The sequence below is a fragment of the Pagrus pagrus genome (assembly GCF_965226575.1).
Source record: "Pagrus pagrus genome assembly, chromosome: 2".
Taxonomy (NCBI): Eukaryota; Metazoa; Chordata; class Actinopteri; order Spariformes; family Sparidae; genus Pagrus; species Pagrus pagrus.
Window position 1 is genome coordinate 36,366,925 of NC_140186.1, and position 16,544 is coordinate 36,383,468.

At 39.1% G+C, this 16,544-nt stretch overlaps 1 protein-coding gene across 1 annotated transcript in view; it reads right to left on the minus strand.

The window, feature by feature from the left end:
* The window catches only part of dctd (dCMP deaminase), a 48,680-nt gene that overhangs the window by 17,042 nt on the left and 15,094 nt on the right, over positions 1-16,544 (minus strand). The window contains exons 2-4 of the mRNA XM_084382863.1: positions 15,530-15,629; positions 11,157-11,292; positions 7,316-7,432 (exon numbers count right to left, since the gene is read on the minus strand). Of these exons, the coding sequence (XP_084238989.1) occupies positions 7,316-7,432; positions 11,157-11,292; positions 15,530-15,629 (353 nt within the window). The remainder of the gene's footprint in view (positions 1-7,315; positions 7,433-11,156; positions 11,293-15,529; positions 15,630-16,544) is intronic.

Below are 16,544 nucleotides of genomic sequence, written 5' to 3' on the forward strand. Positions count from 1 at the left end.
CACTAATCATGACATTCTGGAGTATATGCAAATTGCCATCATAAAAACTGAGGCAGCAGACTTTGTGAAAATTAATATTTGTGTCATTCTCAAAACTTTTGGCTTCTGCTGTACATAAGATCTATACAATCAGCAAAGTTTCAAGGTGGGCACCCAGGATTAGTGTCGTCAATTCAGAATCTGACCAAATGTAAAATACGGTCACAACCTCTCCTTCTGTTCCTGAGTCATGACATTGAACAATGGCTTTGTTTCTGCAAAACATTGAGTTCACAGTAAAGTTTATCTTTGACTTTTTGGATATAACAGGTCACGTCATCACCATTCTATCCTATAAAACCTGTGTGTGATTTTTTAAAGTATTTTATAATTATTATTCATTATTTATTTGGAAATGCTGACAAGCACGATATACACGATATACTGTGGGCATGAACTAAAATGTCCATGTTTTGCCACTATTCCTGATCTGAGGCCTGTTGTAAATTCTAATTGACAAGAACAAATTCTTTTAAATCTAGAAATAGTGAAATCATCTGTGTAAAGCAGATATGGACACCAATATAAATTCATATACCTAGGCAGTTCTGTATAGTCTACACCAAATTGAGACATGTGTGTTAAGTTGGCGGGGGAATTATCACGCCTGTCACAACTTCTGAAAAGTAGGATATATTTTAGCTAGAAGAAGCATTGTCATTTACTCTTTCTAGAGCGCATGTTTTAAGGAGAAGTGAGCAGTCATTTATTCTATGAATCAGCCTTTTCGAAATGAAAAGGGATCTCTAGCATATCTAAGCCTGAGACTGAAGATAAGTTTGGAAAGGTGGGGTCAATGCGCTGAAGGACGCAGCATATTTGGAAAGACTGAAATAAGCTGGACTGAGGAAGACGGAATTTGTGCTACAGATCATCATAGCTTGCAAATACTTTATAACTTTAACTTTAAAGTATCTATCGTTAAATTAAGAAATGCCTTGTCTTTATGCCAAGTGTAATCTAGCTGTGTTGTCTAAATTGAAACCATATCTTAAGTCAAACATGGTAGTGGTAGTGTGATGGTCTGGGGCTGCTTTGCTGCTTTAGGACCTGGACGACTTGCCGTAATTGATGGAACCATGAATTCTGCTCTCTACCAGAAAATCCTGAAGGAGGATGTCCAGCCATCAGTTCGTGACATTAAGCCAAGTGCACTTGGGTTATGCAGCAGGACAATGATCCAAAGCACACCAGCAAGTCCACCTCTGAATGGCTCAAAAAAAAATAAAAATGAAGGTTTTGGAGTGGCCTAGTCAAAGTCCGGACTTAAATCCGATTGAGATGCTGTGGCATGACCTTAAACAGGCTGTTCATGCTCGAAAACCCTCCAATGTGGCTGAATTAAAACAATTCTGCAAAGAATGTGGGCCAAAATTCAACAGCGCTCAACAGTATAACCAAAGACCTAGTAATACCTCCACTGTCCTCCACTCAATGATGTTATATTACTTAGTTTGACTTACTGTTCAAATTTGTTACATGTAAGCCTACAGCTAACATGATTTGGTTGCTGCATCGTGCAGAGTTGTGACACTCTTGCATTGACAAAATCTGTCCACAGATTATTTTTAGTCCAAGTTGCTAGGGTCATATTGGGGGCAGTGGTAGCCTAATCCCTGGACTGGCAGCGCTTGCCAAGGTGCCCTTGAGCAACCCTTGAGTAACCCCAACCGCTCCATGGCCGGCAGATTAAACTGTGGATGTACTGGAGGGGCTTTCAGGTGTGAATGGGGAACTGTGTGAATGTGATCAGTGCGTTCCGGAAAAAGAGAGCATTGCTCCCAGTGAAACTGCCCTAAATAAATTAAGGTTAAAATATATGGAGCCAGAACGGTGACTTTAAAACTTGGCATCCAGAAAAAAAAATTGACATTGAAAACAAAACCAGTACTGAAAAAGGAAACATTGGCATTGAAAACAGTTGTATTGGCATTGAAACAAGTATTGGCACTGAAAAAGGAAACTAATTAAAATAATTAAAATCTGAAATCTTATTATTTTATTGGGATTTTTTGTATTTTTCAATGACAATCTTCAGATTTTTTCTTCATGTCACTTTTTTTTCAGTGACAGATTTTTTTTACAATGTCAGTTTTTTTTCCAGTGTCACTGATTTTCAGTTTCAACTTTCTGTCACTGTTTTGGCGTCGAAAGGGAGGGGTCTGAGGGGAGGGGCAAGTAGAGCGTGGTTTGCATATAATTTACATATCGGCATCCTGAAGAAGTGCGCAACCCACCATCCGCTCGGAAGCCTCTGGCATGGTGGCATTACTAAAATGTCCTGTTCACCGGGAACTTTCAAACCGCAATTAAGTCTGTTTTTTTTCTCTGCTATTTACATGTTTATTCACATGCAACCTGGCCTGTTTGGTTAGCTTTTAACGGCCTTTATGCTGTTTTTGTAGAGGTCTGCTGGAACATGTAAGTTTCTAACATTAGCCGTGTTGGCTAACTTAACCTGTGGTTAATGCAGGATCAAAAATAAACACCCGCCAAGCGCCGAACACGGCTAAAAGTCGGTTTTGGCAGAAGAATAAATTAACGTCATGTGTCACCGGCCTGGTGGTAAATACTTGTTGCTGCCAAGTAATAATACATCACAACAGCGGCTAACAGTAACATAGCCTGGGACGTTAACATTGACATGATGAACAGCAGGGCTTCGGCTGTGTATGTTAAGCTACCGACAGCCCCAGCACACGCACACACACACCATACAGCCTCTCATCTTTGAGCCGCTAGCTCAGCTTCAACGCAGGTAGTACACAATAACTTTTACAAGGGCCGCGAATTTGCTTCTGGTGACGATAAAAATGTTCCAGCGGACTCTGTTTCCAGCGCGGTCATGGAGAGTCTGAGCAGCTAACTTACTGAGCTGTGACTACCAGCTCTGCTTTTCTCAGTTTACCTGCCACTGGCAGATGAGCCAGAAAGTTAAATGTGGACCCTGGGTAAATGGTAGCCAATGTTAAGTCTCCAGCCCTGTGATGTTTTGCCGTTGTGTTTTCACAAAGACCCTGGCCGAGTTAAAGTTAACTTTGAACGGCTAACTATCATTAACCAGAGATTAGCTAGCCAACACCTATTAACTTAGCATTTGTTTCAGTGGACCGCTGCCAAACCAGCACAACAGCCGTTCAAAGACGGATTCGCGGAATTGGCCAATTAAAACGGAATCTATTTTTTAACGTGGAATATGACATAATTTCACTGAAATGCTGTTTTAGTGTGGAAGAGGAACGTATGTGTGGGGAAAACTGCACAGAGGGAAGCAAATCTGTGTGGCACAACAAGCCCCCTCCACAGACTGAGCCCCTCCCCCTTCAAAACAATGTAAGCATGGCGAAGCGGCCGCCCACGGCTCTGTCTAGCTAGCGGACACAACTAAACAGCTAGTAGCTGCTGTCAACTTCTTGTGTGTAGCAGCAAATTACGAACGGTCGCTACTTTCAAATTAAAAGCCCCCCGCTAAGAACCCAGTTCTAAAATCCAATGGGGTGCAATGTAAAGCTCTTATTTTGAAGACAAATTTGTTGTCACTGTTCACTGCCCAACTTCGTGCTTCATGTCACGTCACATGTTTACGCCTACCCCATTGGCAGCTAAGTGGCGGCTTTTGGAAAAGGAGGAATATTACGCCTACCTTTAAGAAAGACAAGGTGGCAGATTGCCGCCCTTACCTTGGAGCAAATGTGCCGCCTTTTCTATCGAAAAAGGGCTTCTGATAGGTGGGAAACTTGAAGAGAGAGTAGCTCACAAGGACTAACTAGTCCTATAGCTTAAATAACTTGTTTAAGTTACTATTGAAGAAGTTTAAAATGTTTGGTGGTTGTTTTATGACAAGTCAACTAAAGTTTCATTACTTGCTGCTTGTTTTTGATGGACTTTAATGTACTGTACGGTACAGTATTGAGGAAATTTAAAAGTTAATTTCTATTTAATTTGTGTACATTTTAGTCATTTACATTAAAACACACTGTTTTTGGTTGTAAAATAAGAGTAAAAGGTAAAAAAACGAGATTCCCAAAAATTTAAACGAAAAAAACGGAATTCCCAAAAATTAAAACGGAAAAAACGGAATTTGGGAAAAAATAAAAAGGATTTTATAGGGCCCTATATTAAGTCTCACCTAGGTTCACAGATACTGTTATTTCCTTCACTAAATTCAGCATTAACTGTTTAATGCTGAAACTCACATTTAATCAATCCCTAACCAATTTGGTGCCCTATGCAAGATTTTGGGGGCGCTGGATGGTTTCAATCTTTTGGACATTGTGATTCCGCTACAGTATCAATAAATCTCTCTCTTGGTCTTGGGGTCACGGTTTGGTCAGATTCAGGCAACTCGCCTCTCGCCTCTCGACCCCGCCCCCCACCCTCACAGAGGGCAGGTACAGTGCAACGAGCGAGCCAGGAACCCAGAAAAAAGGCCTCTCCATTATTTAATAGGCTTCGCTATGAAGTTATGTTGCTGTGGGCTTATATAATATTATGAAATAATAGTAGTAATAGCACTGGTAAAAAATAGTTGTTTTTTTTCTCCCCCCGTTTGCGGCGCCCCCCGTGGATGACGACGCCCTTAGCATTTGCCTATACAGCCTATGCCAAGGACCGACTCTGCATTTAATGATGTAGTATGGCCACCATGGTTGCCATGTTTCGATGTCTCCATATCTGAAAATATTCAGGCTCTGAATATGTACAACTTTACCAAGTTTCATGACTCTATGAAAAAGTGAAAGATTTTCCCACATATCACCTGAACTCAGGTGATATGGTGATATGACTCATTTCCTTCTCACAGCGTACCTTAATTCACCATTAACTGTTCACTTGAACAATTTATCATGTTGTATATATCTGTAATCCTTGACCATCAAAACATAGGGGTAGACAACACCTTTTCTGTGTTAGCATGTTTGGTTCAGGAGATATGATGCAAAATACACAATTCAGTTATGGCTAAAGGTAAAATGGCTGTCATGGTCGCCATGAGGCATTGTTGTGATGGCTCCATATCTGAAAATGTTCAGGCCCTGAAACTATACGACTTTACCAAGTTTAATGCTTTTATTATGAGAACGATTCCCCTCACATTTGACGCATAAAAAAAGAAGGCTTTATCAATAGATTTGAAAAAACATTTAGGTAGATAAATTGGGCTAGATTGAAACAGAGGAATTTAGGGGACACATTTAATACAATTCACTTTTCCTGCCAAGGACAGTGTTTTTTTCAGATCAAGTTATTTGTAAAGCAGTGTCATCCCATGTTGAGATACATTCATATATGAAGCATAGTAGAAGCAAAATGCAACCTAAACTACTGAACAATACATATGAAAATGTATATAAAACCATTTTTTTTAACATTTTAATACTAAAGGAACTTTATTTGACTTGTGATATGGAATAAAATTGTTGCAATTTCCAAGACAATAAGTGACAAAACACATGCAGTACATAAATGGCAATTACATCAGCCCCCTTAGTTACTACTGGGTTTTACGCGGCATGGTACTGAATGACCCTAGACCTGGTACCAGTCCAGTGGTGCTAAAAGATAGCCAGCTTTCTAACCATGTTCATATACAAATCCACAAGTTCTGTCTTTGCAGTCAATTACAAATTTTACTGTGTTTGGAGGTCAAGCTTCCTTTTAGAAAGTTCAGAAGAGGAAAAAAAAAGTACATAGAACCCACAACCTTTAAATATTTTACGAGCTGATTTTGTTTAATTCTTGGCATCCTATCGATTCTGGCTGAGTAATATATAATCTTACCTCTGATGACAACGTTGAGTGTTTCCTAACCCAGGGTTCGGGAACTATTATCTTTTTTTTTTTTATCGTATCTATAGTCATCACTTTTTTTGGATACGAATCTGTGAAAACCATTAAAACCATTATTTTAATTTCTATGGGGGCGTTCCATAGTGTTCAGAGGGAAATATGAGATCTAGTAACGCAGGGTGTGATCTGATTCAATTATAGTTGAATATTCAGTTTTCATGACCAAGGGAAGAAGTGTTCTATGAATAAAAAAGTTATCTATTCTACTGTATGAACGGTGTACTGGGGAGAAGGAGAAAGACTGACTACAATGAAATAAAAAACACAAAAGGGTCAGCATTTCCTATTCTATCCACAAAGAGTGACAGTGACTTGGCTATTTTTGAAGGATTTGAAGTTTTAGGATTAAAACGCTCTGACACTGGATTGATTGTAAACTTCAGATCACCTCCAAAGATTAGTTGGCAAGAGTTTAAATCTAGTATTAGTGATCTAATTTTCCCTATAGATTTATCATTATCCCAATTTGTGGCATATACATACATCGAAACAAAAGGGATTGTGCAATAGGTGACCAGATAATATAACAAAACGTCCCTGTGGATCTAGAATAACTGGCTGCATTGAACAAAATTTTTTTATGCATCAATATAGCAGTTCCAAGTGTTCTAGAATTGAAATTAGAATAGAACATGTGGCCCACCCAAGCTTTTCTTAAAGCCCAGATCAGACCGAAGATTTTCAATGCAACAAAACCATTTTGACTGTAACAAGAAGCACAGCTTCATTGTGACCTCTCTAGAGAGAATAAAAGAAAATATCAGTTGCAAAAAAAGTCTCTCGATCCATAACCTCAACCCACATCACAAGCACATGTAAAACTAAACTTAAGCCTATACTTATTCCTCTCTCTGAGACAAGCTGCAGGTTAAACACTATTCCCAAAACCTTCTGGAAGTATAGCCTCTCAAACCAAAAAAAATACATCGCAGTGGTTGAGCAATATAACAGCTGTAAATCAAACAATCAGTATGAAAGCACATGATTGCAAATTTTAATAAAAAACAAAATTTAATTAACATACCTGCATGATGGGTCAATTGCAGTTAGGTATTAATAGCTAGCCAAACAATAACATCAGCATGAATGATTATACCTCGAGTTCTGAGTTAGAGTTAAGTTAGATCTCCAAGCTGGATAGTCCAGGGCAAAATGCTAACGTTCGAGAATTGTTCCGAGGTTCCGGTCGATCTTTCCCCTCAGTAAATTTGAAGTTTAAAAAAAAAAAAGAAGAAAAAAAAAAAATTCCTAATCTTAAACAACTGAACAAAATATTGGCAAACAATTAGCACCAACTTTAAAAAGTTGAATCTTATCATTAAATATCATTCACAATTCTCAACAATTGGTATTAATGTTTGAATTGATGGAGGGTTGGCGTGTGTGTGTGTGTGTGTGTGTGTGTGTGTGTGTGGTCAACACCCACCTGCCTGGATGATAAGCTTGGCACACTCGTTGCAGGGGAACAAAGCCACATACATGGTGCAGCCTTTCACATCAGCACTGTTCTTGTTCATAATGGCATTCAACTCTGCATGGCACACTGTAGGACAGAGCGTTGAGACACCACAAATTGTCTTGTTTAGGTTTAATTAGGTTGTATTGTAAACAAGCCCTAAAAAGAACTACTGCCTCACGGTCATATGCCTATGCGCACCAGTCAAGCTGTAGTTTACATCACAAGTACATGAATAATAGTGTGGTTTGTCGTAGAACTCGAGGAAGCATCATGCGGTGCAGAACTCTAAATTGCTCCTGGTGGCTCTTCCATCCATGTGTGAGTGTGCCTATGAATGCAGTGTTTACTGGTAAAAAATAAAATCTTCGTCTCCTAACGATCAGTCAGAGTTTTTTTTTCAGTTTTCATAAAAGTATTAAAGCTGTTGTTAGTGATATATTATTTTTAAAACAAGTGTTAAATACCTCTATATTCGTATACTAAATGAATTGATTGAATGTGTCCTTGAACCATTTAATTATATATGTAATATATCCTTTCAAACAGGTACTTTTCCGGATAAAATGAGGAAAAAGTGGCTCCAATCCATAAAAATCGTGACAAACACATTGTATCAAATATAGACCTGTGTCTTTGATAACTCATATATGTAAAAAGCTCTGACTGTTGTTTGTTGGTACCAAACGGGAGCTCAGAATACCCTGCTTTCTTAGTACTTAGGTGTTGGCCTGGAAGGGATGCCATCTGGGGACTCCACAGTTCTTCTGGGGGACTTCAATGCTTACATGGGCAACGATGGAGAAGCCTTGAGGGGAGTGATTGGGAGGAACGGTCTGATCTAAACTTGAGTGGTGCTTTGTGATTGGACTTTTGTGCTACTCACTGATTGGTCATAACAGACACCATGTTTGAGCATACGCGTATTTGATACCAGGCCACCTTAGGCCAAAGGTCGATGATTGACTTTGTAGACCTATTATCTGATCTGCGGCTGTATGTCTTCGACACTCAGATGAAAAGAGAAGCAGAGCTGTCAACTGATCATCACCTGGTGGTTAGTTGGATCAGATGGTGGGGGAGGCTGCCGGACAGACCGGGTAAACCCAAGGGAGTAGTGAGGGTGAGCTGGGAATGTCTGGCGGAGGCCCCGGTCAGTTGGGTCTTTGCATGTAACTAACCATCTTTTCTAACCTGGCATCATCACCACACAGACACACACACAGACAGACACACACAGCTCATCAGCCTGGAACATATCACACACACATGTGACATCAGTGAGCACCACCTTTGTTCTTTTCTATCAATGAAACAAGTCTTGGACCGGAGTCATGCGGCATGGTACTTTTAACCCCTAGCCACAATTTTGCTCACACACACACACACACACACACACACACACACACACACACACACACACACACACACACACACACACACACACACACACACACACACACACACACACACACACACACACACACACACACACACACACACACACACACAGTACATGTCAGTTAGATTGTGTGTTTTCATTTTGTGTTAAATAAAAGACCTTTGAACCCACATGCTGCCTATTTAATATAGAGCCTCTACTCTGTCAAGAGACTGGCTTGGTTGTAGCTATTAAGTTAATTATTCAGAGTTACAAACTGACAGTTTAGTACCTTTTTATGAGATTGATTTGGTGAATTTTCTTTTCCCTTCTTCAAGGATGTTGCCTACAACTAAGCACGGGACTTAATATCTAGATGTCTGTAGGTGATCTAATAAAAATTGGATCTTATTATTTACCATAATTAATCATTATACCTGATAATGATTAATTATTATTGATAGCCAAATTTAACCGAAATTTAAATTTTGCATGAAGCACTACAAAGTGCTTATTTTACTTGAAAGTACTTCAGTACCCCTTCAGTTCAATGGGAAACCTAACAATATAATTGAAATATACAATTGTACTTTTTAAATTAGACGGTCCTGTGGGAAACACTGGAATGGTTGATGAGCAGGTGGTGACTTGCTTGGTAGCCTGTCACCAGTGTAAAAATGTGTGTGTGCACGCTTGAGTGGTCAGAAAGACTAGAAAAGCACTATATAATTGCAATCCATTTATCGGGTAGAATATGGAAAATGTACAGAGAGCATTAAAAGTACTTTAGTAGTACTGAATGTATGAATGGATGACTGCTGAAAAGTGTTTTGAGTGTTCAGTTAGACTAGAAAATGCCCTATCTAAATACAATGCATTCACCATGTACAATAGGGAAAATGTGCTGAAAGTTATACACCGATCAGGCATAACATTATGACCACCTGCCTAATATTGTGAAGATTCCCCTTGTGCAGCCAAAACAGCTCTGACCTGTCAAGACATGGACTTAAGACCTCTGAGGGTGTCCTGTGGTGTCTGGCACCAGGGCATTTTATAGTGGATCCTCTGGGTCCTGTATGTTGGGGGGTGTGGCCTCCATGGATCAGACCTGCTCCAGCACGTCTTACAGACACTCAATCAGATTGGGATCTGAGGAATTTGGAGGCCCGGTCAACACCGTGGGCCCTTTATTGTGTTCCTCGAGCTGTTCCTGAGCAGTGTTTGCGGTGTGGGCACATTGTCCTGCTGTGGAGCCACTGCCATCGGGTAGTGGTGTTGTGATGAGAGGGTGTACTTGGTCCACAATAGTGTTTGGATGGGTGGTGTGTGTCAAGTTGCATTCACATGAATGCTGGCACCCAAGGTTTATATTATAGTTAAGTTATATTATTTGATTTTTATTACTCATGCAGTAATGTAAAAACAGTATTTTGGTCGAGGAGGAACTCATTTTAAACTCTTGAGTAGGACTGCAACTGCTGATTAAATTCATTATGAATTAATCTGCTGGTTATCTTCTCCAATATTGATTGATTGGTTTGTTAAGAATCTAAGTAATCAAAAGGAACACAGAAAATCCTCACATTTGTGAAACTGGAACAATTAAATGTATTTGCATGAAAGAATAATGATCATTAAAATAGAATTAAATCGCAGTTGATGATCAGGATCATTAAATTCCAAAAGATAGCCAACCCTACTTTTGTGAGGCCATGGCGACCTTTGACCAATAAATTCTAATCAGTCTATCTTCGATTCCAAGTGGACGTTTGCATCAAAGGTAATGTAACTGCCCCAGCCGATTCTGCCTCTATTAATGCCACTTGAGGGAATCAGCAGATTTCACACAGCTCCCTCTAGAGACAACTTTTTTCACTATGCAGTAGTGCATCCACAATACCTAATGTGTAAAATCATTTATAGCTTTGATGATTCTATAGCCTTTGTTCTAGCACCACCCTCAGGGAACCTTTTTAACCACACTACTAGTAGGCTCATGCATGAACACTGCAGCATCTATGGGTCGATTCTGTCTTGTTTAAGTTTCCGTTTTTTCATTTAATGACGATAAGTCTAAAAATGTAAAAAAAAAAAATTAAAAAAAAAAGGAGAAAAAGAGAAATGAAGAGAAGGGGCACAATATTAATATTACTTAGTTTGCAGTCTATCACATCCTAAATTGAGCAGTTAAATAGAAGGGAAGATGGAAAAAGAGAAACATGTAGAAAGATATAGTACAATGTGAGGCATCTTATCAACAGAGTTCTTCATTATTTATCATCTACCACCCTCTACAGGCCAAAGGTTAGTACTTCAGACATGAAGCAAACCCCACAGCATTGTGTGGAAAACACATGAGGTTTTACATTTCTCAGGAATTAGATTGTTCCGAATTAAAGCAAGGAGTGAGTGGGCATGCATTCTTACCATAAGGGTATTTAGTGTCAAGTCGGTCGTTAGCAGACCTGGACCATGGTAGCAGGTCATCATCGCAGCCATTGGGCATGCCATTGTAACCAATGCCAACTATCTTATTCTCTTGGTTCACTATACATGCCCCCACCTGCAGAGAGGGAAAAAAGTTCATCAATTAAGACAAGCTGCAAACATCAAATAGTCCAGTATATCATAAAATAATCCATGATCAAACACATCAGTCCACTACCGTCAGTAACATCTCACACATCTAAAGCCTTGGAAATTAACAGGGTTCCCTTAAATTCTGCTTGTTTAGTCATGTCCCTTTCTGATGTCCATTTCTTTCAAACATCATTATCTTCTACACATATACATTTGGTCTATACCGTATGTGTAGGCAAAGATCTTCTTTGAAAGTGCTGGTCTGCGTTTGTTTGAAAATTTCAATGCCAGACTTTCTCCATTTTGTTTTCTTGCAATAATGACTGTTTAAAAAGCTCAAGGGATTTGAGTATGAATCCGCGTGAGGATACTGTACATATTTTAATCTGCATACTATGTTTTTGTTTTATTATTATTGTACTGTTGTTGTTGTTGTTGTTGTTGTTGTTGTTGTTGTTGTTGTTTTTGTTGTAGTATACAATTTATTTACTAATTATTATTTATCATTTCTGTAGTGGAGTCTTGGAGCAAAAGATTTTCACACAAGTGTACTTGAATCAATGGATGAACCCCAACACAACATCGACAGCACAACCATTGACAGCATCCATACAGTGTCACCAGATAAATGAAATTTATTGAAGCAGCTTTGTGTGACGTTTTAACCTAAAGAAATCATTTTCATGTTTATTTAGACTGTATATAACAATAGGCACTGCAGAGTGATACCAATGAATTGTTGTTGCTTTGTTGCCAATTTCCCTGATTATGTAAAATGTCACTGAGAGAAGCATTTATAAAACGTATTAAATAAAAAAAAATGTTACAATTCATTGCTCACAAAAAATGTGTTATCTTTTATTATTTACATTGGAACCACAATCTCCCTGCTAATGATCTTAATTTGGTCCTGAATTGTGAAGCACTTTGTCTGTTTAAATATGAGCTCTATCCACCTTATTCCTAGCCCCCATGATGCCTTGCGTGAATTATGGGCGCGACTTCCGGTCGCGTTTGTTTACATGGTAACGGTAGACGCTTATCCGGTTTTCATGAGGGTTAGAGAGGTAAAACATGTGGGAACATCAGCTGTCAAGAGCTTAAACGAGACAACATTACAATCCCGTTGCCTACTCATACAGAGGGATGGGAGGATGACATGAAGAAGTGGCCTAAGATAACATACAGTTGCATTTTTAGTTACTTTCTTAACTCTGTCGCTTCGGACGGGGAGGCAATGAATAATCTGAAAAGCTCTGAGGCGTATCAGTGCCTGCACAGTAATAAGTATTAATAATTCATAATAATATTATATATAATATAATATAATAGATACTATAATATTATATATATAATATAATATAATATAATATAATATAATATAATATATACTATAATATTATAATATAATATATATTATAATAATAAAAAGTAAGTAAGTAGTAATATTTTTTGTCAACAAAGTGAAAAGAGCACATGTATAACGTTTTAGGTGGTCTTTTCAAGTTAAGTTTTTTCAGCCACATCCTTCTGGGTTCCTCATCCTTCGGTAGGGGGTGGAAACTGTACCACTTCTCACAACAACATTCTCTCTTAGTCCGGGGTGCATGTTCAAAACATTGCTCTTGTAGCCACAGATTTAACTTTGTGTGGTTATTAGTACAACTGCGAACAGCGCAACATGTTCCCGAGCTGCGCAAGGACATTTTTAAATGCCACCGGAGCTGATCATCGTTTAGAAAAGAAAACGGTAAGAAACAACTTTCAAATAAACCACTACGGGAAACGAAAACCACTAGCAAACAATGGCTCACTGCTACTTCCGCTGAGAACCAGAAGTTGCACCCATAATCGTTTCTACAGCAACAACCCCAGGAATAAGGTGGATAGATAAACCATTCATCATTCTTCTTATGTTTTGTAATGATGAATGTGATATTATTGCGGGTGATGGTTAACCATAACAGTGCAGCATTGCATTTGACGAGACAACGCTAGCAAAGCAAAAACTTACGATTAGCCAGTAGTAGCTCATACTTTTATACCCAGTGTCCCATTCATTATTATCAAACTTTCTCAATGATGCCCAACAAACAGTGCTGTGAAAAACTATTTGCCCCCTTACAGATTTCTTTTGTTTTTTGCTTTTTTGTCACACTTGCATGTTTCAGATCATCAAACACATTTTAATATCAGACAAAGATAACCTGAGAAAATACAAAATGCAGTTTTTAAATGATGATTTCATTTATTAAGGGAAAAAAGCTATCCAAACCAACCTTGCCCTATGTGAAAAAGTAATTGCCCCCTAAACCTAATAACTGGTTGTGACACCCTTGGCGGCAACAACTGCAATCAAGCGTTTGCGTTAACTAAATTTTGGCCCACTCTTCTTTGCAGAATTGTTTTAATTCAGCCACATTGGAGGGTTTTAAAGCATGAACGGCCTGTTTAAGGTCATGCCACAGCATCTCAATCAGATTTAAGTCCGGACTTTGACTAGGCCACTCCAAAACCACGCCAGATGTAACGGGACGCACACCTTCCAAAAAGTTCCACTTTTGTCTCGTCAGTCCACCGAATATTTTCCCAAAATTCTTGGGGATCATCAAGATGTTTTATGGCAAATGTGAGACAGGCCTTTGTGTTCTTTTTTGGTCAGCAGTGGTTTTCGCCTTGGAACACTCCCATGGATGCCATTTTTGCCCAGTCTCTTTCTTCATTTTGAATCATGAACACTGACCTTAACTGAGGCAAGTGAGGCCTGCAGTGCTTTAGATGTTGTTCTGGGTTCTTTTGTGACCTCCCGGATGAGTTGTCCATGCGCTCTTGTAATTTTGGTATGCCAGCCACTCCTGGGAAGGTTCACCGCTGTCCCATGTCTCACTGTGGTTCACTGGAGTCCCAAAGCCTTAGAAATTGCTTTGTAACCCTTTCCAGACTGATAGATGTCAATGACTTTGTTTCTAATCTGTTCTTGAATTTCTTTGGATCGGGGCATGATGTGTTGCTTTTTGAGATCTTTTAGCTTACTTCATGTTGTCAGACAGGTTCTATTTAAGTGATTTCTTTATTCTACAGGTCTGGCAGTAATCAGGCCTGGGTGGAGCTAGTGAAATTGAACTCAGCTTTCCAAAAAATGTGGCTAATCACAGTTAATTCATGATTTAACAAGGGGGGGCAATTACTTTTTAACATAGGGTCAGGTTGGTTTGCATAGCTTATTTCCCTTAATAAATGAAATCATCATTTAAAAACTTTTTGTATTTACTCAGGTTATCTTTGTCTGATATTAAAATTTGTTTGATGATCTGAAACATTTAAATGTGACAAAAAAGCAAAAACAAAAGAAATCTGTAAGGGGGCAAATACTTTTTCACAGCACTGTATATTTGAAACCATAAACCTTGAACCTTTGCGGACTAAACAAGCTAGCAAGAACGACAACTTTAGTAACTGAACCAAACAGGCTAATCAATTTAACATTATTCAACAAGATGGGAAGGAAGCAATATTAATCTATAAACCTAGTAAATACCACCACATTTACCAGCCAACAGTGATTAATGTACATTTGAAGCATAATGTAACTTACATAATTTGGAGTTTAGGCCACTTATGTTAAAACAATAATGTCATCAAGCCTACAGGTGCTACTGTTTGATGTGACTTGGGGGGGGTGTTCACTGTGTGCAGATATATTTATAATACTCTTGTCCATAAACGTTACCATTTGAATGTTAATATGATCATTAACATCACTTTGCCCTTTCAGATAGGAGACAATGTCATCCACTTTGGACAAACCAGCCCCTCCTCTGCACAAGTACTCCTCTCATGCACTGCTGGTCGTGTTTGTCAAGTAAAATTTGGACTCATTAGTTAAACTGTTCTTAGGTTTTGGGTGCAAGTCACAGTTCTGTACTGCTTGTCAATATCACATTTGGACCTGGCAACTTGAACACACCATTGGGGCATGATAAAGTGGAGGGAATAGGAAAAATGTGCATCATTTGTGAGAGGGCAGGTAGGACAAATCATAGCTGGTGATGAGCATTACGTTTGCAGTAAGGAACGTTACAGTTACCGTAACCTAGCAGTGCAGTTTGTTATGGCTATTTTTGTCTGTGAAATAACGTTACAACTCCAAAGCCAAGTTCACATCTTGCTCACTGCTGACTAAAGTGAAGGATGTTTAAGGAAGGATTGAGCACACACACCTGTGAGCTTGGGTCCTTGCTCCTCTGGGCTGACAGAAAGGCTACAGCCATAAAGTACTCTGGCCATTCCAGGTAGTCCTCTCTCTTCATGGTTGTGCTGCTACAGAGAAACACACAAAAAAAGACAAGATGTAAAAAATGTTCTGATCCGAGAGAAAAATCAATTTCTATTGCTTTCGATTGACAACAATCACAGCTCATTTGCTCCTGGTGACCACATTTGCTCAACAGGTGAGCCAGGTATGGAGGAAGCTTGCTGTTTATTAAGTAGCCAATCAAAACCAATGTTCACTGAACAACATCGCAACAACCAGGTGCACTTACAAGTTTTTCTACATGACAACAGCATAAGTAGGCAATTCCCAGAGGGACAGGGAAGATACGACATCCCCAACCTGCAAAAAATATAATTTGCCTCCCCAGTATATCACTGTAAACAAAACTAGCAGTGTTTGCACTAGTTAGTGGGCAGGGTGACAAAGTATTCGTTAGCAGAGTTACAGCCCTACTTTTGGTGGCCAAACCAGGGATCCATGCAGTTGTGCCCTCTAAAGTTGATATGAGATTTTCACCCTTGTAGGTTTGATTTTTCAGATGAGTTAAAAAGATTAGCTCTTAGCACCTCATGTACTTTACAGCGCACGTTATTTAAATGCAGGAGAAGGAGCACTGCGGTGCATCTCTGTGTGTGTAATGTGATGCGAAGTTCTCAGTCTGCTGATCGGGCAGGACAGGTCATAAAAACTATCATTCTAATTAATAGCAGATTGGGTGTGGTAGGGTGAGAGAAAGATGAATTATTATTCATCTTTAATGAGGCACATATTAATGACATTACATGCAAAGGACAACAGAAGCAGAACCATTAAGTGCATCTCCCCCTTTATGCACAAGACAGAGCATAGTTTACCTTCATTGATTCTTGAAGTCTCGCAGCAGGATCGGTCAGGGTCTAATGTTAGTTAGTTTTTTTTTCTTCTTCACAGCCCAAACACATAGAGTCAAACAGTTTGGA